Source organism: Hyposmocoma kahamanoa, unplaced genomic scaffold (assembly GCF_003589595.1).
Source record: "Hyposmocoma kahamanoa isolate Upper Pololo Valley unplaced genomic scaffold, ASM358959v1 64, whole genome shotgun sequence".
NCBI lineage: Eukaryota > Metazoa > Arthropoda > Insecta > Lepidoptera > Cosmopterigidae > Hyposmocoma > Hyposmocoma kahamanoa.
Genome location: NW_020653852.1, coordinates 17,286,772 through 17,306,288, shown reverse-complemented (window position 1 = coordinate 17,306,288; position 19,517 = coordinate 17,286,772). Strand labels below are relative to the sequence as shown.

Below are 19,517 nucleotides of genomic sequence, written 5' to 3'. Positions count from 1 at the left end.
GTATATAGAATGTCCACTTCTTGAACATTCAATAGCAGTAGAGCTCCTTGTGAAAGAGTTCGTCCAGGAAAGTACTGCCACCGTACCTATTTCTGCTGCCAAGCAGTTACGTTAGCATTACTGCGTTCCGGTTTTTGAAGGGTAAGGGTGATGGTGAAATTACTATAGGCACATGGGACTTGTCAACGTATGTTTCAGGGTGACGGGCGCTGATGCAGTGCCCTTCAGATCTTTGCGAGAGCCACTGAGAGCTTTATCTCTCAGTGGCACTGCAACTGAACAGGCGTGTAGCTTAACACCGGGCGCCCAACTTGTTCTTCCCGTCTCTTGATATTTAAAAAAAAATCCCCAGCACCCGTACCCTTCAAAACTGGAACGCAATAGTGCTTACAGTGCGGCCAAAATTGATAAGGTGGCAGTACTTTCCCGGGCGAACTCTTTAACAAGCAGTTCCACTGCTATTAAAACTTCACAAAATCACAACTTATACAAAAATCCGAAGAGAATTTAATTGTTATAAAACACTGCGTTTCTTTTTCCTACGTTATCTCACTCACTCATTCATAATTAATGCATTATGGCTACGTTCAAAATGAAGAATTTTTGCATACACATTTGTTTGTTATTTTATATAGTTTTATTTCGTTTTTCAGATACCGACAAATAAGCCCACTAACGTTTGACCCTCATGAGGAGGACACCTTACAAATGGAACCTGTGCTTATCAAGCAGGAGCCTTCTACCTCCAAACAGGTGACGTGCTATCTCTTAACATTTTTTTGGGAAAAATCAATTTTGTGAATAAATTGCGCACTAAATAATCATGTGACTACATCCGCGGCCCAACGGTTTATTATGTGGGCGCTGGATGAGGAGGTCCCGGGTTCGATTTTTGGTAGTACTTGGAAATTAACTTTTTTAAATTGGTTCTGGTCTAGGTGTTCTGGGATGTGCTCCAGAGTTAATTCCGTTGTTCTGGTACTCAGCCGTAGAGTGCTGGAAATTCTCTAGTTTCAGATCAGGCTATTGGTGTGGTTGTCTGGCACATATTATTATTATTATTATTTAAATAAATGTTATTATATATATTATTTAAAAAAATAACAAAACGTGTGACCTATGACAGCCTTGAATAACCCCAAGTTGTAGTTTTCAGAAAACACAGATAGTGTAGTCTGTTTAATTTAGGCATAGAGTTCTTTGTGACTGTAGATTTTAAGCGCAAGTAAATTAAGTAGATTAAGTAAATTACAAAACTTTTATTTCTTTTTTTGTAATATGTATTTGACGACTGTGGTGGGGCAGTGTTTATTGCAGCAAGCGCTTAATGACAATCTCGGGTTCAATTACCAGTAGGCCAATTCGGGAAATTAAGGAAATGACTTTGCTAAAATGGTTTTGTTCGGGGTATTCTGTGTAGTGCCTTGGAGTTGATTTTGTTGCTCTGGTGAACACAAAAAGTAGGTGGTCAACATTTAATTTCGGATACATTAATGTCTTAGTTACATAATGTAACTTGTATTCCCTCAGATCTTTGCGATTTAAAGCACTGAGTGGCACTGCAACTGCTATGGACAGGCGTGTCGCTTATCACCAGGCACACGACTTGTTCGTCCTGTGACTTAGTATCATAAAAAAAATATATATTTAATATATTTAACCGTTTATTACAGATATTTCAACACCAAGAACAATCAGACTCCCCTCCAATAGGCGGTAAGCGGGTAGCTGTGTTATTTGATTCTACACTGGCCGCCTACCTCATGATGGGCAATCTGTCTCCCGACTTGAAGAGCCACGCTGTCACCTTGTTCGAAGTCGGGAAGCTGTGTGATGAGAGCCTTGACAGCTTGCTTATGGAACTTGATAAGGTACTGGAGAGCTACCATAACTTTCCAAAAAGCAATCTTATTTCAATATAAGCATATCGACAGTGGAAATTTGAAATGTAAGGAATATTTTGTCGTAATGAAAAATGTACCTTACTACAAAATGTTCCTTACGGGATTTCAAATTTCCACCATCGATATTGTAAGCTTATAATAATATTACTTATATTCGTACTATGACAAATCAGTCAATTAAGTAATTATTATTATTGTTAAAGTGATGGAAAAAACGAATGATTTTCAATGATTATCTATTCCTATAAAGTAGGAAAGAAAGAACGCTATTTGAACTGCATAATGCCATCTTTTTCTTTTTTGGTGGTCCGAATCGTCCAATCGTAGTATAATGTTGAAGTATTTATACTCATTATATTATTTATATTTAGAGAATATTCAACAAAGCGCAGCAAGTGGAGCAAACGAAGTTTTCTTGGCAATCATTGCATCACAAAATCACAAATTGCCTGGATCTTCTGCTGACAACCGATCCAGACCGCTTACAAGTATCGGTCTCGTCCCCACTAGGGACATCCGATCACTGTCTGGTGAAATCTGTATCTGTCTACTCCCCACCCGATCCCAGTACGAGAAGTACTAGGAGGATGTGGCAATACAAGTCAGCAGATTGGGATGCGTTGCGGCATTTCTTTGCATCTTATTCCTTGCGGCAGTTGTGCTTGTCTGCCGTCTCTGAGGTGATTATTCGGGCTATGGAATACTTTATTCCGTATTTCGAAGTCTCCTCCAGCGGCAAAGCTCGCCCTTGGTTTAACGCTGAGTGTGCTTCTGCGAAAACGCTAAAGCAATCTGCGTACCAGGCTTGGGCTGATGCTCGAGATCGGAAAGCACCGGAAACCCTCCGTCTGCATAAAGCCGGTAGATCCTGCAAAAAAGCGATACGGAAAGCTCGCTTCAACGACCTGCTGCTGATGCCCGGTATCTGTGGGTACGCAGACGACAGCCCAGTGGTAGAGAGTTATGTGCCAGACGCCCGAGACAACAGCGAAGAGATTCGGTGTAAGCGAGAGGCGATGGTCACCCGGTTGAACCTGATTCTGAAAGCTGCTTCCGATTGGGGTGATGCTAACAGGGTCAGGTTTAATGCGGCTAAAACACATGCGTGTCTTTTCACATTAAAACGGAGTCTGTATGTATCCGTGCCGATAAGGGACCACCTTGAGCTACTTGGTCAACACTTATCATCCAACCTCAACTTTGGGAGATACATCGAATGCTTGGCAAAAAACTGCTGCCAGAAAAGTAGGCATACTTTACAAGGTCAGGCGGTACTTCACACCTGAACAGCTTTGAAATCTATATAAAGCACAAGTTCGATCCTGTATGGAGTACTGCTGCCACCTTTGGAACGGCTCTGCCCATTACCAGTTAGCTGCCTTGAACTCGGTGGAGCGAAAAGCAAAGAGACTTATTAACAATTTCTCTTGTGGAGTCGAAGCTTCAAAATCTTGATCATCGCAGAAAAGTAGCCTGCTTGTCGGTTTTCTATCGGATACATTTCGGGGAGTGTGCGCAGGAACTTGTCAATTTGGTTCCGCCCTCACCGTTCCTCCTTCGGTCGACTAGAAGGTCCGGAGCAGTCCATTCTTATGTCGTTGACAGGTGGAACCTATACGCACTAAGCGCTTTGCTTCCTCCTTTCTGATGCGTACGGCAAAGGAATGGAATGCTCTACGGCGTCTGTATTTCCCGAAAAGCTCAATTTGGGGCTATTCAAGGCTAGAGTGAATAGGCATTTTTAGGCAAACGCGTCCCATCGTCGGTCACATAGTCGCTTAACATCAGGTGAGATTCTGGCCAAGCGTGTGTCTATTATATATTTAAAAAAATCACAGGCTCATATTTACAAAACGATAAAAATACAGACAGTAAAAATTTAAAAACTGGACATGAAGAAAAAATTTTTTGTAGTTTTAAGATTTATTCCATTCCAACCGTCGCTTAATTTTAAATTTAATTTGCTTCTTGCTGTTCACACTACTGAAATTCAGTTGTCATATTCTGGTCATCATCAGACCTTTAAGATTTATTGTCAGCCAAAATCTTATGTATGAACAGGTGGGGTAAGAGTAACACTGGGGGAAGAAGGACTTGAAGCCTTAACTTGCAATCTAAAAAAGTTTAGCACTATAGTCTCTCTGTCGATAAAATACAAACACATTAGTTTAAACGATTTTAACGAGATGTCGCTACGATACTCCAAATTTAAAAGGCGAAAAAAACAAATTTGACTGTTGCGAAATCTTGATAACACGAGGTATACATAACTTTTATAAGAAATACGCTGTACTGTTTCCTCTTACAATATCTTTTGGGGGCTTGTAAATTATACTAACGCAATTTGCATGTTTCGGCAAATTCAATAGTAAATACTGAATTTGGAGTAATGTTTTTCTGTTAATAAAATTAAACATAAATGTTATGTAATGTAATGTGAAATTATTAATGGGATTATATCTAAATGCGGAAGCATTTTATTTTTTATTCTTTTTTTTTTTAGCGAACGACGAAAAAATATATTTTAAAAAGTCGCCCCTTTGTTTCGACAGTAATTAGCGGCAAAAAGGTTTGATTTTTAAACTTAAGTTTAAAAATCATCTCTATATCCAACCACTAGTTGCAATGTCCCCTTATTGTTTCATTGAAGAACCATATGTTCGCTTGCACTTCATTTATTTATTTATTTATTTATTTATTTATTTATAAGAAGAACACAAACAGTTACATATTAAACAAGAAAATATAACAAACATTGATAAGAATAAATAACTAAATATGAACCAACAACATGTTCCACAAATGATTAACAAATTATTCTATCGCGTGACACATGCGCGCAGGCCGATGGAATAATATTTAAAAATGAAAATGTCAGTTGAGCTTCGTAGCAGTAGAGCTCCTTGTGAAAAAGTTCGTCCAGGGTAGTACTGCCACTTTACCTATTTCTGCTAGGTTCCGGATTTGAAGGGTATTGGTGCTGGTGAACATGGTGGTGGTGTTACAGGCGCATGAAACTTTTCAACATTTATCTCAGGGTGACAGGCGCAGTGGCGCCGCTCAGTGACAGTGCCCTTTGATCGGCACTACACCTGTTATGGGCAGGCGTGACGCTTACCATTAGGCGCACGACTTGTCCGTCCCGTCACTTACTATCATAAAAAAAATGTCATTGTGGTTGAGCCGCTAATATACCATAGAAAACTCACTTTTATTATATGTAGTCTTACCTTTTAAAATTATGTTTCAACAGGTAGTAGGAGACCCTGAAATCGAAGGTGAAGCGCGACGCTACCTTGCTGCTGCGGCGTGTCTGCGTATAGCCTTAAGGACGTTGCGGCCAAAGTTACGGCCGTTGGATTTGCTTCGCTGTGAAGCGCTGCACGCGCTTGGCGCTGCGGCACGCACGAGGTTGTTGACTACTAAATACAGGTTAGATTCGTTTTTTGCGGCTCCATAATACTTTGAAATTATTTGACATCAATAAAAAAAGAAAACACAAATGAATAATAAAACGAACAAGTCAAATGTGTCTTACTTGCCTGACCTATGTAAGGAAGTATACCGTGCAACAAATTAAAAAAGCCCCTTACTGACCATGGCTGTAATGGAAATACGCGCCCGTAATTTCGGCACGTAGTGTCCCTAGCCAGTGTTGGCTGTAAACGGGCGTGTCGCCGTCCGCAGACTGGCGATCTCGACGGCGCCGCTGTGCCGCGAGGCGCGCGCGGGCGCAGCTGCAGCGGCGCTGGCGCACGTGGGTCCCGCGCCCCAGGAGGCCGCCACGCCTTGGATGCGGCTATACCTCTACCACGTCGCGGGCTACGGGCCGCCCACCCTGCTGCTCACTAAAGGTAACGCATATCGTCGCCTTACTTATTAAGTTACTGAAATGCGAATAATGGATTGTATATACATATTCTGCAGGCTGATTCCAAATCACGTTTCCTTCATGTTCACACACGGGCTTAGTAATGCATCCAAATTAACGACCTTGATAACAAATTTAAAATAAATAGAAAGTTTTGCCATCTCCTGAACAATCACTCTGAAAGATACGAGTTTGAGAAAGTAAGGCATCAATATTCGTTGCTCGCTTATACTGTACAGTACGACTCTGGAAACTAGACGAGCGTGCCTACATCTCCGCCACCAAAGAGGAGATTTGGTAGTAGACTTTAGACAGACAACGGGAAGTGAGCGTGTCTACAGCTCCGGTACCTATCTGGAAAACAGAGACGGTACTGTACGTGCACCCAGAGCGGCTCACCCGAGGCACTAGCGAGAACTGATGAAGTCCGTGATAACGGTCTGTGACAACCCTATACACGGGCTAATCCGGGGTCAGGGTCTGAACTTAGAAGGTCCGTGTGCTTGCACAGGTTGTAGTGCCTTTCTCGCATAATCAAAAGATTGATAAGGATAGTGACCCACTATAATCAAAACACATGTCGAAGATACGGGACTGTACAGTACAACTATTTGCTTAATATCTCTGGGCAACCTTTGCTTCGGCAATCGGCCCTTACACTTGGTGCAGACCGGACGCTCACAATCGACTTGGAAGTAGCTTTTTATAAACAAAAAGAATAGTACATTATTGCAGAGGCCGGGAAGTAAGGGATTGCTGGACGAGTATGAGTTACAAGGACGAGCGCCAGCGAGGCCTTGTATTAATACGAGTCAAGCAATCCCCATTCCCACCGAGGCGTGTATAGAGTTTTTCTCAAACTATGTGAGGAAATACTAAAAGACTAAAGAGAGTTAGATATTTAACAGAAAAAGTAAAAAAAATAAATTAAAAGTGACGTGTTACGACAATTGCTAAAAGAAAATGTTATTGTTTTTCCAGTCACGTTAATAGTGGTCTGCTGAACTTCTGATGATGAGTTTGAATGTGTATTTTCTGTATTTTCGTTATCGCTGTTCTCACTAGCACTCATTTTCGCGGCCAAAATACAAAAAAGACGAAAAAACTAAAGAATACCAAAACACTTTAGTTAAAATGTTACCATCATTTTCTTTTTTTTTTTTAAGAAAGCTGTTTAGTAGGTATTTTTAATTCTCGCAATTACGGACACTGGGCAGTTGGCTGTATGAGTTTTTCTTTTGCCTGTTGACATAGTTTATTATTAGTAGATAGATTTAAAAGTTTAGGGAAGTGGACAGTAATGGTTTCCATACTTACTTTGCAGGCCTGGGCCGGGAAGAAGTCGCACGGTCCATAAATTACAAAGTTTCCGTATTCGTTTTTTGAAAGTAATGCAAACATTTCCGAGCATGTTTGAGAAAATTATATTTTTGTTAACGTAGCACAAATGTATTAAAACCACTCTCTAAATTTGCAGCACCCTTACAGGGTGTCACGTGTACGGGAATAATATATTTAAGGTCTTTGTAAAACCATGTGGCAAGCAAATAAATATGAATATGAATGTTATTTAAGAAAGGATGTTTTGTGTGGATATGGTGCACAAGGAAATAAAAAACAGAAAAGTACTTGTCGAGTAGGTTTTCACGATTGTTAAACGTAATAATAATAATAACGCACACACTCAACACAGCCCCGCACTAGGGGAACCCTGTGTCGCGGGTGCCATGGATACACACATAGACAACCACAAATTATACCCAAACCCACGAGAGCAATAAATGTAGGCCATACAAATATCGAACCTGGGACCTCTGTATGGCCATGTCCTCGGTATCACCGTAGTAACCGTTCAATCACGTTAACATAGGACTCAGCCAGCCGTGTCCATGGGACCTGTAAAAGGCTCAAACGTTGGTTCGTTTAAAAAACGAATATACATTACTTAGATTAAGAAATCTAGTTTCGTTTCTTATGAATAAAGAACTTAATTTTGAATCCAAATTTTTATGTACGATAAATTTAATAATTACTAGACATGAAAATTTGTATTCACTGATGCAATTGGAAACGCGACAATTGCTGAGAGATGTTAAGAAAATACTTTTATTATGCTGGATAGGAAGATATTGGGTCGTAACTACTCACGCCGCAGTTGTTTTCGCAGGCACATATCTCCGATCAGTACCGCGATTGCTTCTCGGCTTTTCTCGCCTCCTGGTAGTATTCTGGACGGCGGAGGCCGCTTTGGAGGGGGCGCAAACTGTTGCTGGGGCGCTACCAGCCGCCGCCGCTCTGTCGGCCGCCAACTCTGCTCTTAGACGGGGCCCTGTGATGCTGCAGGCCGTGGGAGTTAGACAACCTGCGGCGCTGAGGCTCATCATGTTCCCACCTGCTGGAGATCCTGGTAATAATAATAATAATAATACATTTATTTCAGATTTACATCCATATGTGTTAGTAACAATAACCTTATGAGCTATGTTAGTGATTTCAATTCAGAAAATAAAATTAAATTACAATTAAGATACAAAAATAAAAATAAAATAAAAATTCACATGAGAAATGGGGGAAAATTACCAGATTCTCCCTCACTTCTCACACCTAATCTGCGACTCATGCGACTTCGTCCAATGACTGAGTATAGGGCTGTCATTTGTATTGGCCACCGCGCTCAGAAGGCTGTTGGCGCTGAAAATGAATGTAAGAGAATGTTCAAAAGGCTAGGGCTGAAAATGCATTTTCACCGTGTATTTAACACTATTTTTTAAATAAATAAATATTATACAACAATGACGCTTTGATCCCAAAATAAATAACTAAAGTACTTGTGTTATGGAAATCGGAAATAACGACGGTACTCCAAACACAAAAACCAGAGACAATTTGACCTGGCCAGGGATCGAACCCCGGACCTCAGAGAAGATGACACCATAATAAGTGTGCACGCCACTTAACCATGGAGGTCGTCAAATACTTATCAAACAGTCTATGTAGAAACTTTATACAGTGTTCTTCTCGGAGGTTCTCAAGTTTATTGCGTATGTTACGCGATTACATTTGTGAACCGATTTTGATGTGTTCCTCGTGTTGCCACTTTACTGCTGTCGATATTGGTTAATTTATGCCATGAATTTGTATTGTGAAATTTGCAGTTCCAGCGAAGAGTCTCATAAAAAGTTGCGGTAGGCAACAGGCATCGTAGTTTCATAAATTAATAAAAATAAATAAAGTAAAATTAATTAAATTAAAATGTACAGTATTTTTTTTCATAATTGAAATTAATGCTGATCGTCACGGCCCACACAAAATGAAATAATTATTTTCGCCCACTGCGGCTGCTTTTTACTCATACATATAATTACTTTACCAATATGTTTTTTCCGATACCTGGTATACCAAAAATTATGCACAAAGTCAAATTATGTGATATTTATAATCATTTCAAAGTCAATAAAAACCGGTCAAACTTTTGCTTGTGTGCGACAATGAATACACTATAAGTGGAATAAAATGGCATCGTGGTCTATACACACAGCTGATTTCGCTGTCAAGTTTTAACTCGGTACTTCTTAAAGTTGTCGCGCGGGTCTTGCGTAATAATGAAAGTAACACTCGGTCCACATGAATATTATTGTAAGAAGGTAGAAAGAATAAAGTAAGGAAAGGAGAAGGAAAGAATGCAAAATGCTTATGAATGAATATAAAGTAGACACTTACCCCAAAAGGGTCTATATTTGTGTTGTATTGCTGCTTTATAAGCAGTTAAGTTTACATGATTGAAGGACACGCCTTTTCTCTTTGGAAATTTTGTACGGAGTGACGACGGAACGAAGCAAAGTAAGAAGAAGAAAAAGAATCAAAGAACGATTCAAAATTTCAAAAGTAAGTGGCCAGGAACCAGGAGAAAATGGTGATGAAAGGTGGGATGACTGAAAGAGGTCGCATTTAGAATTCATAACAAGAGTTTACAATAATAGATTACATAAAACCGTTACAGCTTAAAAACGTTTTACTAAATTGTTAGTGCTACACGTATTCCTTTGTTATCTAATTTATAACAAAAAAGATGACTGTCCTAGAATCGCAAACGCTGTGGTCCCGGCATGCAGGCCTGCGGCGGCTGTCCTCCCGCCTGCGGCTGTGGCGCGGTGCTGGTTACGTCGCGTTAGCCGACATCGGAGTCCCCGACCTCGGCGTGGCGCATCCCCCAGCTACCGTGCAACTCCGTACGTACTGTCTCTACTCTTAACATGTATCGTTAGGCAGTACATATTTACTTAAACGTTACGTAGCACACATAGAGTGGATCTCTCCTCATCTGAGATCCTGAAATTATCGAAAGGAAAAGGCAAATAATAGAAATAAAATATTTCATTTCTGTGCAAAATACTTATATTATTGTATTTATTGATTAATAATAAATTTGATCTAAAGGCGACATTAGTTGAAGCACTTGCTGCAATTAAGAAGGTTCTAAAATCGCTCTAGAGGCTCGGAACGCCGAAAAATCCAATACAAATATGTTTAAAAAAACACGGGAGAATTTCGACAACTTGACCTGTAGCTCAGTTGGTAAGAGCAATACTACGGTGCAGTATGGTCGTGGTTTCTAAGTTCTGTCGGGTCGAAATAGTTTTTCTGTGTGTTTGATCTTTGTATTAATAATCTATGAAATAATAATCATACAATTTTTTTTTTCTAAATTCGCTACCGTAGTAAAGTAATTGCTAGAAGCACGCTGTACAGAACGCAAAAATACTGAGATTTCAGAGGGATGTATTAATTCACTCTATGCGTATTACTTTCTTGAACCATTGTCTGATTTATAATGGTAATAGGTAGCCTATTCGTCCCTCTGCTGGGCACAGGCCCCCTCTCACAATTAGAGGTATTTAACTGTAGTTCCCACGCGGGCCCAATGCGGACTTCACACTCAGAATTTATTTGCAGATGTGTGCAGGTTTCCTTCCGATGTTTTCCTTCATTAAAAAGCTCTTGGTAAATTGTAGTTCTTGTGTCGGCTAGGGGCACTGCATATTGCCATTCAAAATTTATTCATATAGGATGCGATAGAGAATGACCCCCCTTACTAAAATCATCTATATCATTAACGAACTTGGAAGTTCAGCGGTTCAGAGCTAATGGTAGACTACTCGTTCGTTCCAGAGGGTCAATTCAGAACCTTACGATAACTCAGTTATCGACCAATTTCATTTCATTTTTACTCACAACACCGAATCGAACGTCAAACTGTCGTATTCGAAACCGAAACGAAGTAACGTCACACCCGTACGATTACTCGAACTTCTGGACCGGCAAAGGCTACAAACGTTATTCAGAACCACAGACCACATAAATTCTTTCTTCCGTGTTCAGAACATAGTTATCGAATGAAAGTTACCGAACGTCCTATTGTTTACAAAGCAAGAATGTATTATTATTCTTATTATTATTTTAAATAAAGTTTGGATTTTGATCAATTATATTATTAATTTATTTTAATGCAAGACTAATACATTCCTATATTTTAGGCCTTTAAAGTCTTTAAAATGTATATGAAAGGATTTTCATTTTTGTTATTATTTATTTCACTGACTAAATGCGTAAACGCTATTGGATAACGATATCGCATCCGAATCCGAATCGAACGTTTAACTCCGAATGTTCTGAATAGCTCAGAAAGCACCCTTCGATTCGAGAACAATATCCAATCGAATGATTCGGTTATAATATCGAAGAGCTCTGAATCGTGGTCCTGATTCGACTCCCAGTCGAAACAATTTGAAAAACGTACTTTGGTACGTAGGTATATACCTAGATGTGCTCTATAACTTTATTACACGGATGGTCGCATTAGACGAGATATCTTAATTATTTTCTTTTTATTTCAGTACCACCACGCAAAAAGAAAGAAATATGCGGTATGGCGAAACCGGTTAGCGAAATATCGCTGTTATCAACTGAATCGACAGAACAAGCTGAGGTTTTGTCGAAAGATGCCTCTGAGTCGGCAGATAAATCGGGCGATTTGTCGAGAGTAGCAGCTAGTCGACTTCAGTCGCCAATAGAGTCACACTTCGCGGTCACACCAACCACCGAAAGTAAGAACGGGTCCCCTGCAAACGGATTTACTAGTCTTGAAGGTAATTTATCACAGAGCAATTACCACCATACATACTGCCACCGTACCTATTTCCATAGCATAATACTGTCCTGTTAATTGTAAAATGCAGTACTTGCAAAATAGCGGTTCGGGGAAAAATACTAGAAAAATCTTTAAATATTGTGATTTTTTTGTGAAATAACTTCACTAGTTTTGTTATGTTATGATTATGACAATCGAAAATATAAAGATCGAACACACAGAAAAATTTCGTCCACACGTGGGACTTGAATCCACGTCCATGCTGCACCGTAGCATAGCTCTAACCATCTGAGGCACGGGTCCAGTTACCGAATCGTCGAAATTCTCCTATGTGTTTTTGTTATACACCTTTGTACTGACTAGATGAGTAATATAACAGCTCATAAACTAACATAATCATAAAATTATAGAACGCCTTAAAAGACTAAGGGTCGTATTCTAGAACTCTACTCAATGCTCAAGTCAGGATTGCACTGGAAACACAAGTACTGGAAATACGACCCTAATGGCAGGGACTTGAGTATGATTTCGAGTGCTTTAAACCATACTCAAATCCACTTGAGCATTGAGTAGAGTTCTAGAATACGGCCCTGAGTCTCCTTCATCACTGGTACGACTTGTTCGTCCTGTCACTTGATATTATTTAAAAAAATAACATAAATTTGTTGCTTAGACATCTAAATATTAGTTTTTTGGCGTTTTTTCCCGAACCGTTATTTTGCAAGTGCTGCAGTGGCGCCACTGCAACGCTTCCATAAGCGCCCTTAAAGTACAGACAATCCCATTTGACATGTGTATGCCCGTCACCATAGCTATTTTCACTAGCGAAATAACAATAAATGTATTTAATTTTCCAATGTATATATAATTCTAAATAAATATCTAACACCATTGTATAAGACCAGATAATTTGTGTGATTGTTTGGCACATAATAAAAGTTACCTTCGCAAAATGTTCTGAGTGTTCTTTAAATTCTTTATTAAGTAACACCACATGTATGTCCAACAGGTGGCCAACTCCTATGCGAGGAGCTAGATAATCTAGCGATAAACGATACGTATCAGAGTAAAGAATCAATCGCATGCAGCGACGACCTCGTCCCCATTCATTCCTCTTCCACTAGCAACGAGGATTTGAAAGAGAAGGAGCCCATCTCCAAAGGGACATCAATTAGCAAAGAGTCTATTAACTTCGAAGAACTTGTACCCGTTCATTCTAAAACAGAGTCGAGTAATAAAAGAATAGAGACCCAGTTGAACGATTTGTTGAGTCCGGCGGAAGAATCGGTGTCGATGTTTAGTCAGTTGACTGATAAGTTGAACGAAATGACAGAAGGTGATAGTGGTGTGGACACCGCGCATAATTTTTCCGATGAAGAAACTTGTAAGCCGGAGGTATGTATTTGTTATTTACGGCCTCTGTGGCCCAACGGTTTGCACTGTATAAAAAAAATTAATAATAAAATTTTTATATGCATGAAAATGGCATCCAGCCTGGTGAAATTACAGGCACATGGGACTTGTCAACTTACATCTTAGGGTGACGGGCGCAGTGCCCCTAAGATTTTTGCTATTTAAAGTTCTGAGTGGCACTGCAACTGTTATGGGATAGGCTTGTCGCTTAGCACCAGGCTCACGACTTGTTCGTCCCGTCACTTGATATTGTAAAAAAAATCAAATATAAAATAATTATGGGATTTAGTATCATTCAAAGTATTACTGTAGAAATAAAACTGAACGTACGAGTAAGTTACACCACTTTAGCGCTGATAGCCTCTATTAATTTTGTTGCAGAAATGGACAATATTAGATCTTCAGTTCGGAATTCCATTGTTTGATGAAGTATTATGCGAAAAAATATGCCAATGTATCGTAGAAAGGCTAGCAAACCCCGAATTGTAAGTATATAATTAAATTATATTATTTTTGTCAATGTTTACATCATTATACATTTTTTTATGCAAAATAAAAATATGCTTGGCTATAAACTTACTTGAAGTTAATCGACGATGTGACAGACGAGTGTTATGTCATTTATCAAAAGATGTCTTTGCACTATGGCTTTAAATAGCCCCAAACTATAGTTCCATAAAACACAAACAGGTATATGACAGATTCCGTTGTTTTTTATTTACGATAGACGCATTTTTCTATTTTCGTAGACCCTGCCTTTCTAATATATATTTTTTACAAATTCATCAACTTCAAATGCGTTTTTGGCAGCTCACACACTACTACCACTAACTTTAATAAGTTTAACTGTAGAGTGAGTATTTTTATAAAAATAAACATATGTTAATTTCATCGAATATATACTAGAAACAGAGACGAAATATGGGCCATACGTTTCTGGTAATTCATCAGTCAAATGGGACAGATATCACTTATAAACATTAACTCTCGTTTGCACTGAAATATACACTCGCGAGCAACCAAATCGACTCAAGCGCTACCTCTACATTCAAACATTGTTCTATATAAAAGTATACAACATTTCAATAACAATAATATGCCATTTGAAAGCTTGAAACTTCAGCTTTTAGGAAATGTCGTCATTATTAATATCCATGTATACTTTTTTTTATTACCGGTGTCTGAACTTAAATGGGAGAAAAATGGGATTTTGGGTAAAGGAGTTTGACACAAATAAAACACGTTTTTTTCTTAAGAAGTATAAAATTTATTAATTCAATATTTGGTATTGCCTCCCCTAGCCCTAATTACAGCACGTAATCGATTCTTCATCGATCTTATTAGTTTTTTGACGTTGTCTTGAGGAATACCTTCCCACTCCTCTAATAAAGCTGCCTTCAGTTCTTCCAGGCTCGAAGGAGCTGGATTTCTTGCTCGTACCCTTCGTTTGAGCTCGTCCCATAAATGCTCGATGGGATTTAGGTCTGGACTTAGCGCAGGCCAGTCCATTGTGCGCAAATCGACTTCTTGAAGGAACTCCTGAGTAACGCGCGCTGTGTGGCATCGAGCATTGTCGTGCATTAGGATGAAGTCTTCGCCAACAAATCCTGCGTAGGGCACAACATGTTCCAGGAGAATATTTGTGATGTACCCATCAGCTCCCAGTCCCGCTCCTCGGCCTCCTCCAGGCACGAAAACGAGCTCGGTTTTACCCTCCAACGAGATACCAGCCCACATCATGCAAGAACCGCCACCATAGGCAACGGTTTCTGCGAAACATCATTGGGCAAATCGCTCTCCCGGACGCCTGTAGACCCGGCCTCTCCTGTCACTGCCATGCAGACACATCCTGCACTCGTCAGTGAATAGGACCGACCGCCATTGCCCAAAGCTCCAGTTAAGATGCTCTCGAGCAAACTGTAGCCGAGCTTGCCGGTGGCCTGCAGTCAATTTGGGGCCTGTTGCAGGCCTTTTTGGAGACAGATTGGCTTCCTTCAGACGTCTTCTTACTGTTCACTCACTGACAGCTACGCCTCGAACACGTCTCAGCTCGCCCTGCACGTCGACACCCGTAAGGTGCCGATTTCGCAGGGTGGTTGAGACAATGAAACGGTCGTCTCCTTCAGAAGTACAACGGTGGCGGCTGGTTGTTGGTCTCCGAGTGAATGCTCCGGTCTCTTGATACCGTCGGTATACTCGGGATACAGCAGATTGACTCAAGTGAAGCTGGGAAGCCACTACTCGCTGACTGAGTCCTTGTTGCAATAAGGCAACAACTTGAGCGGCTTCTTGAGGTGTGGTATCCATGGTTTCTTGAAAACAATGAATGCAGGTTGCGGAGATGTGTATCGGTCAACTGTTGATAAGCGACTGATAAGGATTCAAGGGTCACGGGGGTTTTTATAGGGGTAGAGGGTAGCGCAACTAGCAGGTAGCGTAGGTAGTAATTAGTCCCATTCTCCCTAATTGCGCAAATGAACATGTTGGTACTTGTTTTATTTATTGATATTGATGTTTTTTTAAAGCTTAGGTTTCAAGCTTTCAAATGGCATATTATTTTTATTGAAATGTTGTATACTTTTATATAGAACAATGTTTGAATGTAAAGGTAGCGCTTGAGTCGATTTGGTTGCTCGCGAGTGTAGTACAGCGCCAACAACTCACCTGTGTATACGTCTCCTCTCTCTCTCCCTCCCTCTCTCTCCTATCTCGTGAGACGTCTCCGTATATTCGAAAAATATTTTGTATTTATTGTAATAAAGATAATATCTCTAACAATGGGAGGCTGTTCTATTCGGTGGTGTGGAAAAAACGTGAAAACACCTAATTACAAAACAAACGGAATCACATTTCATCGATAATTAAATATGTAATTTTTTAATTTCCGTCCATTATAGCATAGCTCAAGTTAAACTGGATGATTTGAGAACCCGTCAATTGTTACAAATCATTTATTTATTTTTTTGCTTCCACCTAATGCAATTCCCATTACGTCATCTCATTGTATTCATTACACACGCGTTACTAGTGTTGCACTAAAAAATCATATTATGTATCGATATTTGCAAGTATAATTATTACAATATAATGATTTATTTAAACAATCAATAAAGTAAAAAAAATCTTCATCTAATGTCGTCGTAGTAAAGTATTAAGCCTTGAGTATAATGTATAATGAGTATAATTTGTTTCGTAACTCAATCAAACAATACAAGTGAAACATATGTAAAGGTATCGAGTTCTTAGGTTTTCGCGATTGTTACACATAGGAAATGAAACTATTTTTCCGGATTTAAATCGCGTATTTATTAGACAAACAAAGCGAAGTATTTGTACCCGCGTCAAAGAACATATAGGTGATGTCAAACACCGTCGCGTAAACAAGTCTGCAGTCTGCGAGCATGTCATGGATAAACCTACACATTCAATGAAGTTTGACAAACCCCAGGTCCTTGCAAAAGAAGTCCGTTATCTACCCAGGATTCTGCGAGAGGCCATTAAAATTAAAAACACATCCTAATTTCAACAGGGAAGATGGTTTCTCGGTACCACCAGTTTGGGATCCAGTATTTCCTCTAATGAAAAATCCCAAACAGACATAAGACTGCAGTACTAATTAATATGTTTTAGTTTATTCTAATTTCTATTAATAATAAATTGAACTTAATAAAAAATCATTCGATAAAATAATTTGTAAAACTTAATATAACGTAAATTGGAATGTTTTCTTTGTAAAATTAAAAATAAGGTATTTAATTAATAACTATTGTAACTATAGTGAAAAAATAGGGTGGTTTGCATCAATATTAGACATAACTGGTTGAAGACTGTACCACCTCAGTCAACCGTGACCATGGAACCGAAACGTCGGTTTGTTTGAAAAAACAAATATACGCGATTTAAATCCGGAAAAATAGTTTCATTTCCTATATGTAAAGGTAGCTACTATACGGTAAAAAATTAACCTTAAGTATTATGCAATCTTCATAAAGCTATTTAATTAAATCTTAAAACTCTAATAGTGTAGTTGCGATGCCTAAACTAATTAAATAAGTACCTGTATTTTTAGGCATCTAGTTTGTGCATATTAAATGTCGTTTGACCTTAACACGATTGTTTAACTAAACATTGTAGTTTTATCCTTATATAGTTATTTTTATTTCTACTTCATTGCGTAATGAAATTGAATTAAAAAATATGACTGCTTACAAACTAAACATTTATTTTATTTATTTTCGGAAAATTACCCAACAATAGTCTTTAACTGCCTAAATAGCATCCACACTCGTCTTGCTTTAGTTAGAGTCGACTGCTGGGGTTCTGTGCAGGCCACAATCATCGATCTAAAAATACATTTTGACTCTTATCTTTGAATTATCGTGGCTACCAAATCGTGATTTTCATAAAACATTTGCCGATAGTGTATTTTTTCCATTCCTTTGATGTAATTATATTTTCTTTTGTTTGCAGATTAGAAAAAGTAAAAGAGGACAATGATTTTATTAGGTCAGACGTTTTGAAATTTGTGTCACAGTGTCAGGTAAGTTTACACTTACATATGTACAGGCCCTTCGAGTTATTTGTAACATGATTGGTGGACGTCGGTTTGCTAGTGGACGTCGGTTCGAATTCGGCCGGATCGAAGAAATTTTTTCTAGGTGTTCTATTTTTGTTATTAATAATTATAACAAACTAGTGCAGCAATTTCACAAAAAATCAATTAATATCATGGTAGCAAAACATCGTGACATTCAATAAAAACTTGAAAATTACAAATATATCATTTGAGTTGGTAGTGTTTCTCCATATAATGACGCTATAAGACAACCTCGAATGACAATACGTACAGTATGCCTTAAGAGCAAATTTAAAATCAGTTATACGATTTAGATATACGTGTGCATATATGAATGATGACAACTTGTTGGTCAGATTCCGGATGAACATGTCGTACGCCATATGAAGCGTAAAGCTTTATATGAATCTTGGATATATCCACAACATAAAGATGGCACCCCAGCCTACGTCAGTCCTCCACAGTCCCCTGATATTAAGGTGATAGCGGAATAATTTCATTCAAATTCGTTAAATAACTATCTTCGCCGCCGAATGGTTACCACACTGGGCTGCAACGCGGAGATCCCGGGTTCATACCCGGGTCTGGAGAAATATTTCTACGGACAATATTTATTTCTCTCGTGAGTTTGGGTGTAATTTGTAGTTTTCTATGTTTGTGTCTACAGCACCAGCGATACAGGGTTTTCTCTGGTGCGGGACTATGTGTGTGTGCGTTATTATTATATTATATTATATTGTATTGTATTGTATTGTATTGTATTGTATTGTATTGTATTGTATTGTATTGTATTGTATTGTATTATATTGTATTGTATTGTATTGTATTGTATTGTATTGTATTGTATTGTATTGCATTGCATTGCATTGCATTATATTACATTATATTATACTATATTATACTGTATTACACTATATTATAGTACATTATACTACATTATATTATATTATATTTTAAACTTTTTGTTTTGGTCTTTCACAGTACTACCCCGGCGAAGAAATGGGTATAATAAAAAGAGGCACTTTGGTTCCTTTACCTCGTAAGAACCTAGCCTTTGAGAACGGACGCATCAGCGAGTGGACCGGCAAATGATGTTATCTCACTCTAACTCGCATCTTCGATATTAAGAGAACGAGTCACGGATAGTTTTGTCCGTGCAGTTCTGAGCTTTATTACACGACATAGTAAAATCCCGTGTTGTTACTGAATGAATGTTTGATTACACGGCAAATTCTTTAGCAGTGACTGGCAGTGACTTTCGAAATCTTGTATCATTTGACGTTTTTCCATGGGATGACAGATCGTAATTGCAATCAGTTGTCATTATCAAATGTCAAACAATGCACTATTACGATAGACATAGAATGTTTGATATTAAACATCAGTTTTAAAGATGCACACTATACATTTTCAGATGTAGATTATAAGTGAAATTTTTGTTTTACTTCAATAAAAGTAGTTGTAATATCACCTCAAAACCGATTTATTGTGTTCTAATGTTATTTTTAATATGAGAATGCATAGTTTTTATCTAGTTAAAGCCATATAAATAATCTAGGTCATAGTCAATTAATATCTTAATTATATCGAGTTCTTAGGTTTTCG

The 19,517-nt window shown here is 38.6% G+C and overlaps 1 protein-coding gene across 3 annotated transcripts in view; it reads left to right on the top strand.

Annotated features, from left to right (window-relative positions):
* LOC113230886 (protein FAM91A1) overlaps nt 1–19,517 on the top strand; it is a 33,301-nt gene extending 13,784 nt beyond the window's left edge. For 2 of the 3 annotated variants that reach the window (XM_026464990.1, XM_026464992.1), the window contains 11 exons: nt 654–753; nt 1,674–1,871; nt 5,158–5,336; nt 5,592–5,758; nt 7,943–8,182; nt 9,858–10,004; nt 11,670–11,921; nt 12,933–13,318; nt 13,718–13,821; nt 17,807–17,876; nt 18,894–19,517. In XM_026464990.1, the coding sequence (XP_026320775.1) occupies nt 654–753; nt 1,674–1,871; nt 5,158–5,336; nt 5,592–5,758; nt 7,943–8,182; nt 9,858–10,004; nt 11,670–11,921; nt 12,933–13,318; nt 13,718–13,821; nt 17,807–17,876; nt 18,894–19,004 (1,954 nt within the window). In that variant the 3' untranslated portion in view covers nt 19,005–19,517. The remainder of the gene's footprint in view (nt 1–653; nt 754–1,673; nt 1,872–5,157; nt 5,337–5,591; nt 5,759–7,942; nt 8,183–9,857; nt 10,005–11,669; nt 11,922–12,932; nt 13,319–13,717; nt 13,822–17,806; nt 17,877–18,893) is intronic. The other variant, XM_026464991.1, reaches the window with a different exon arrangement.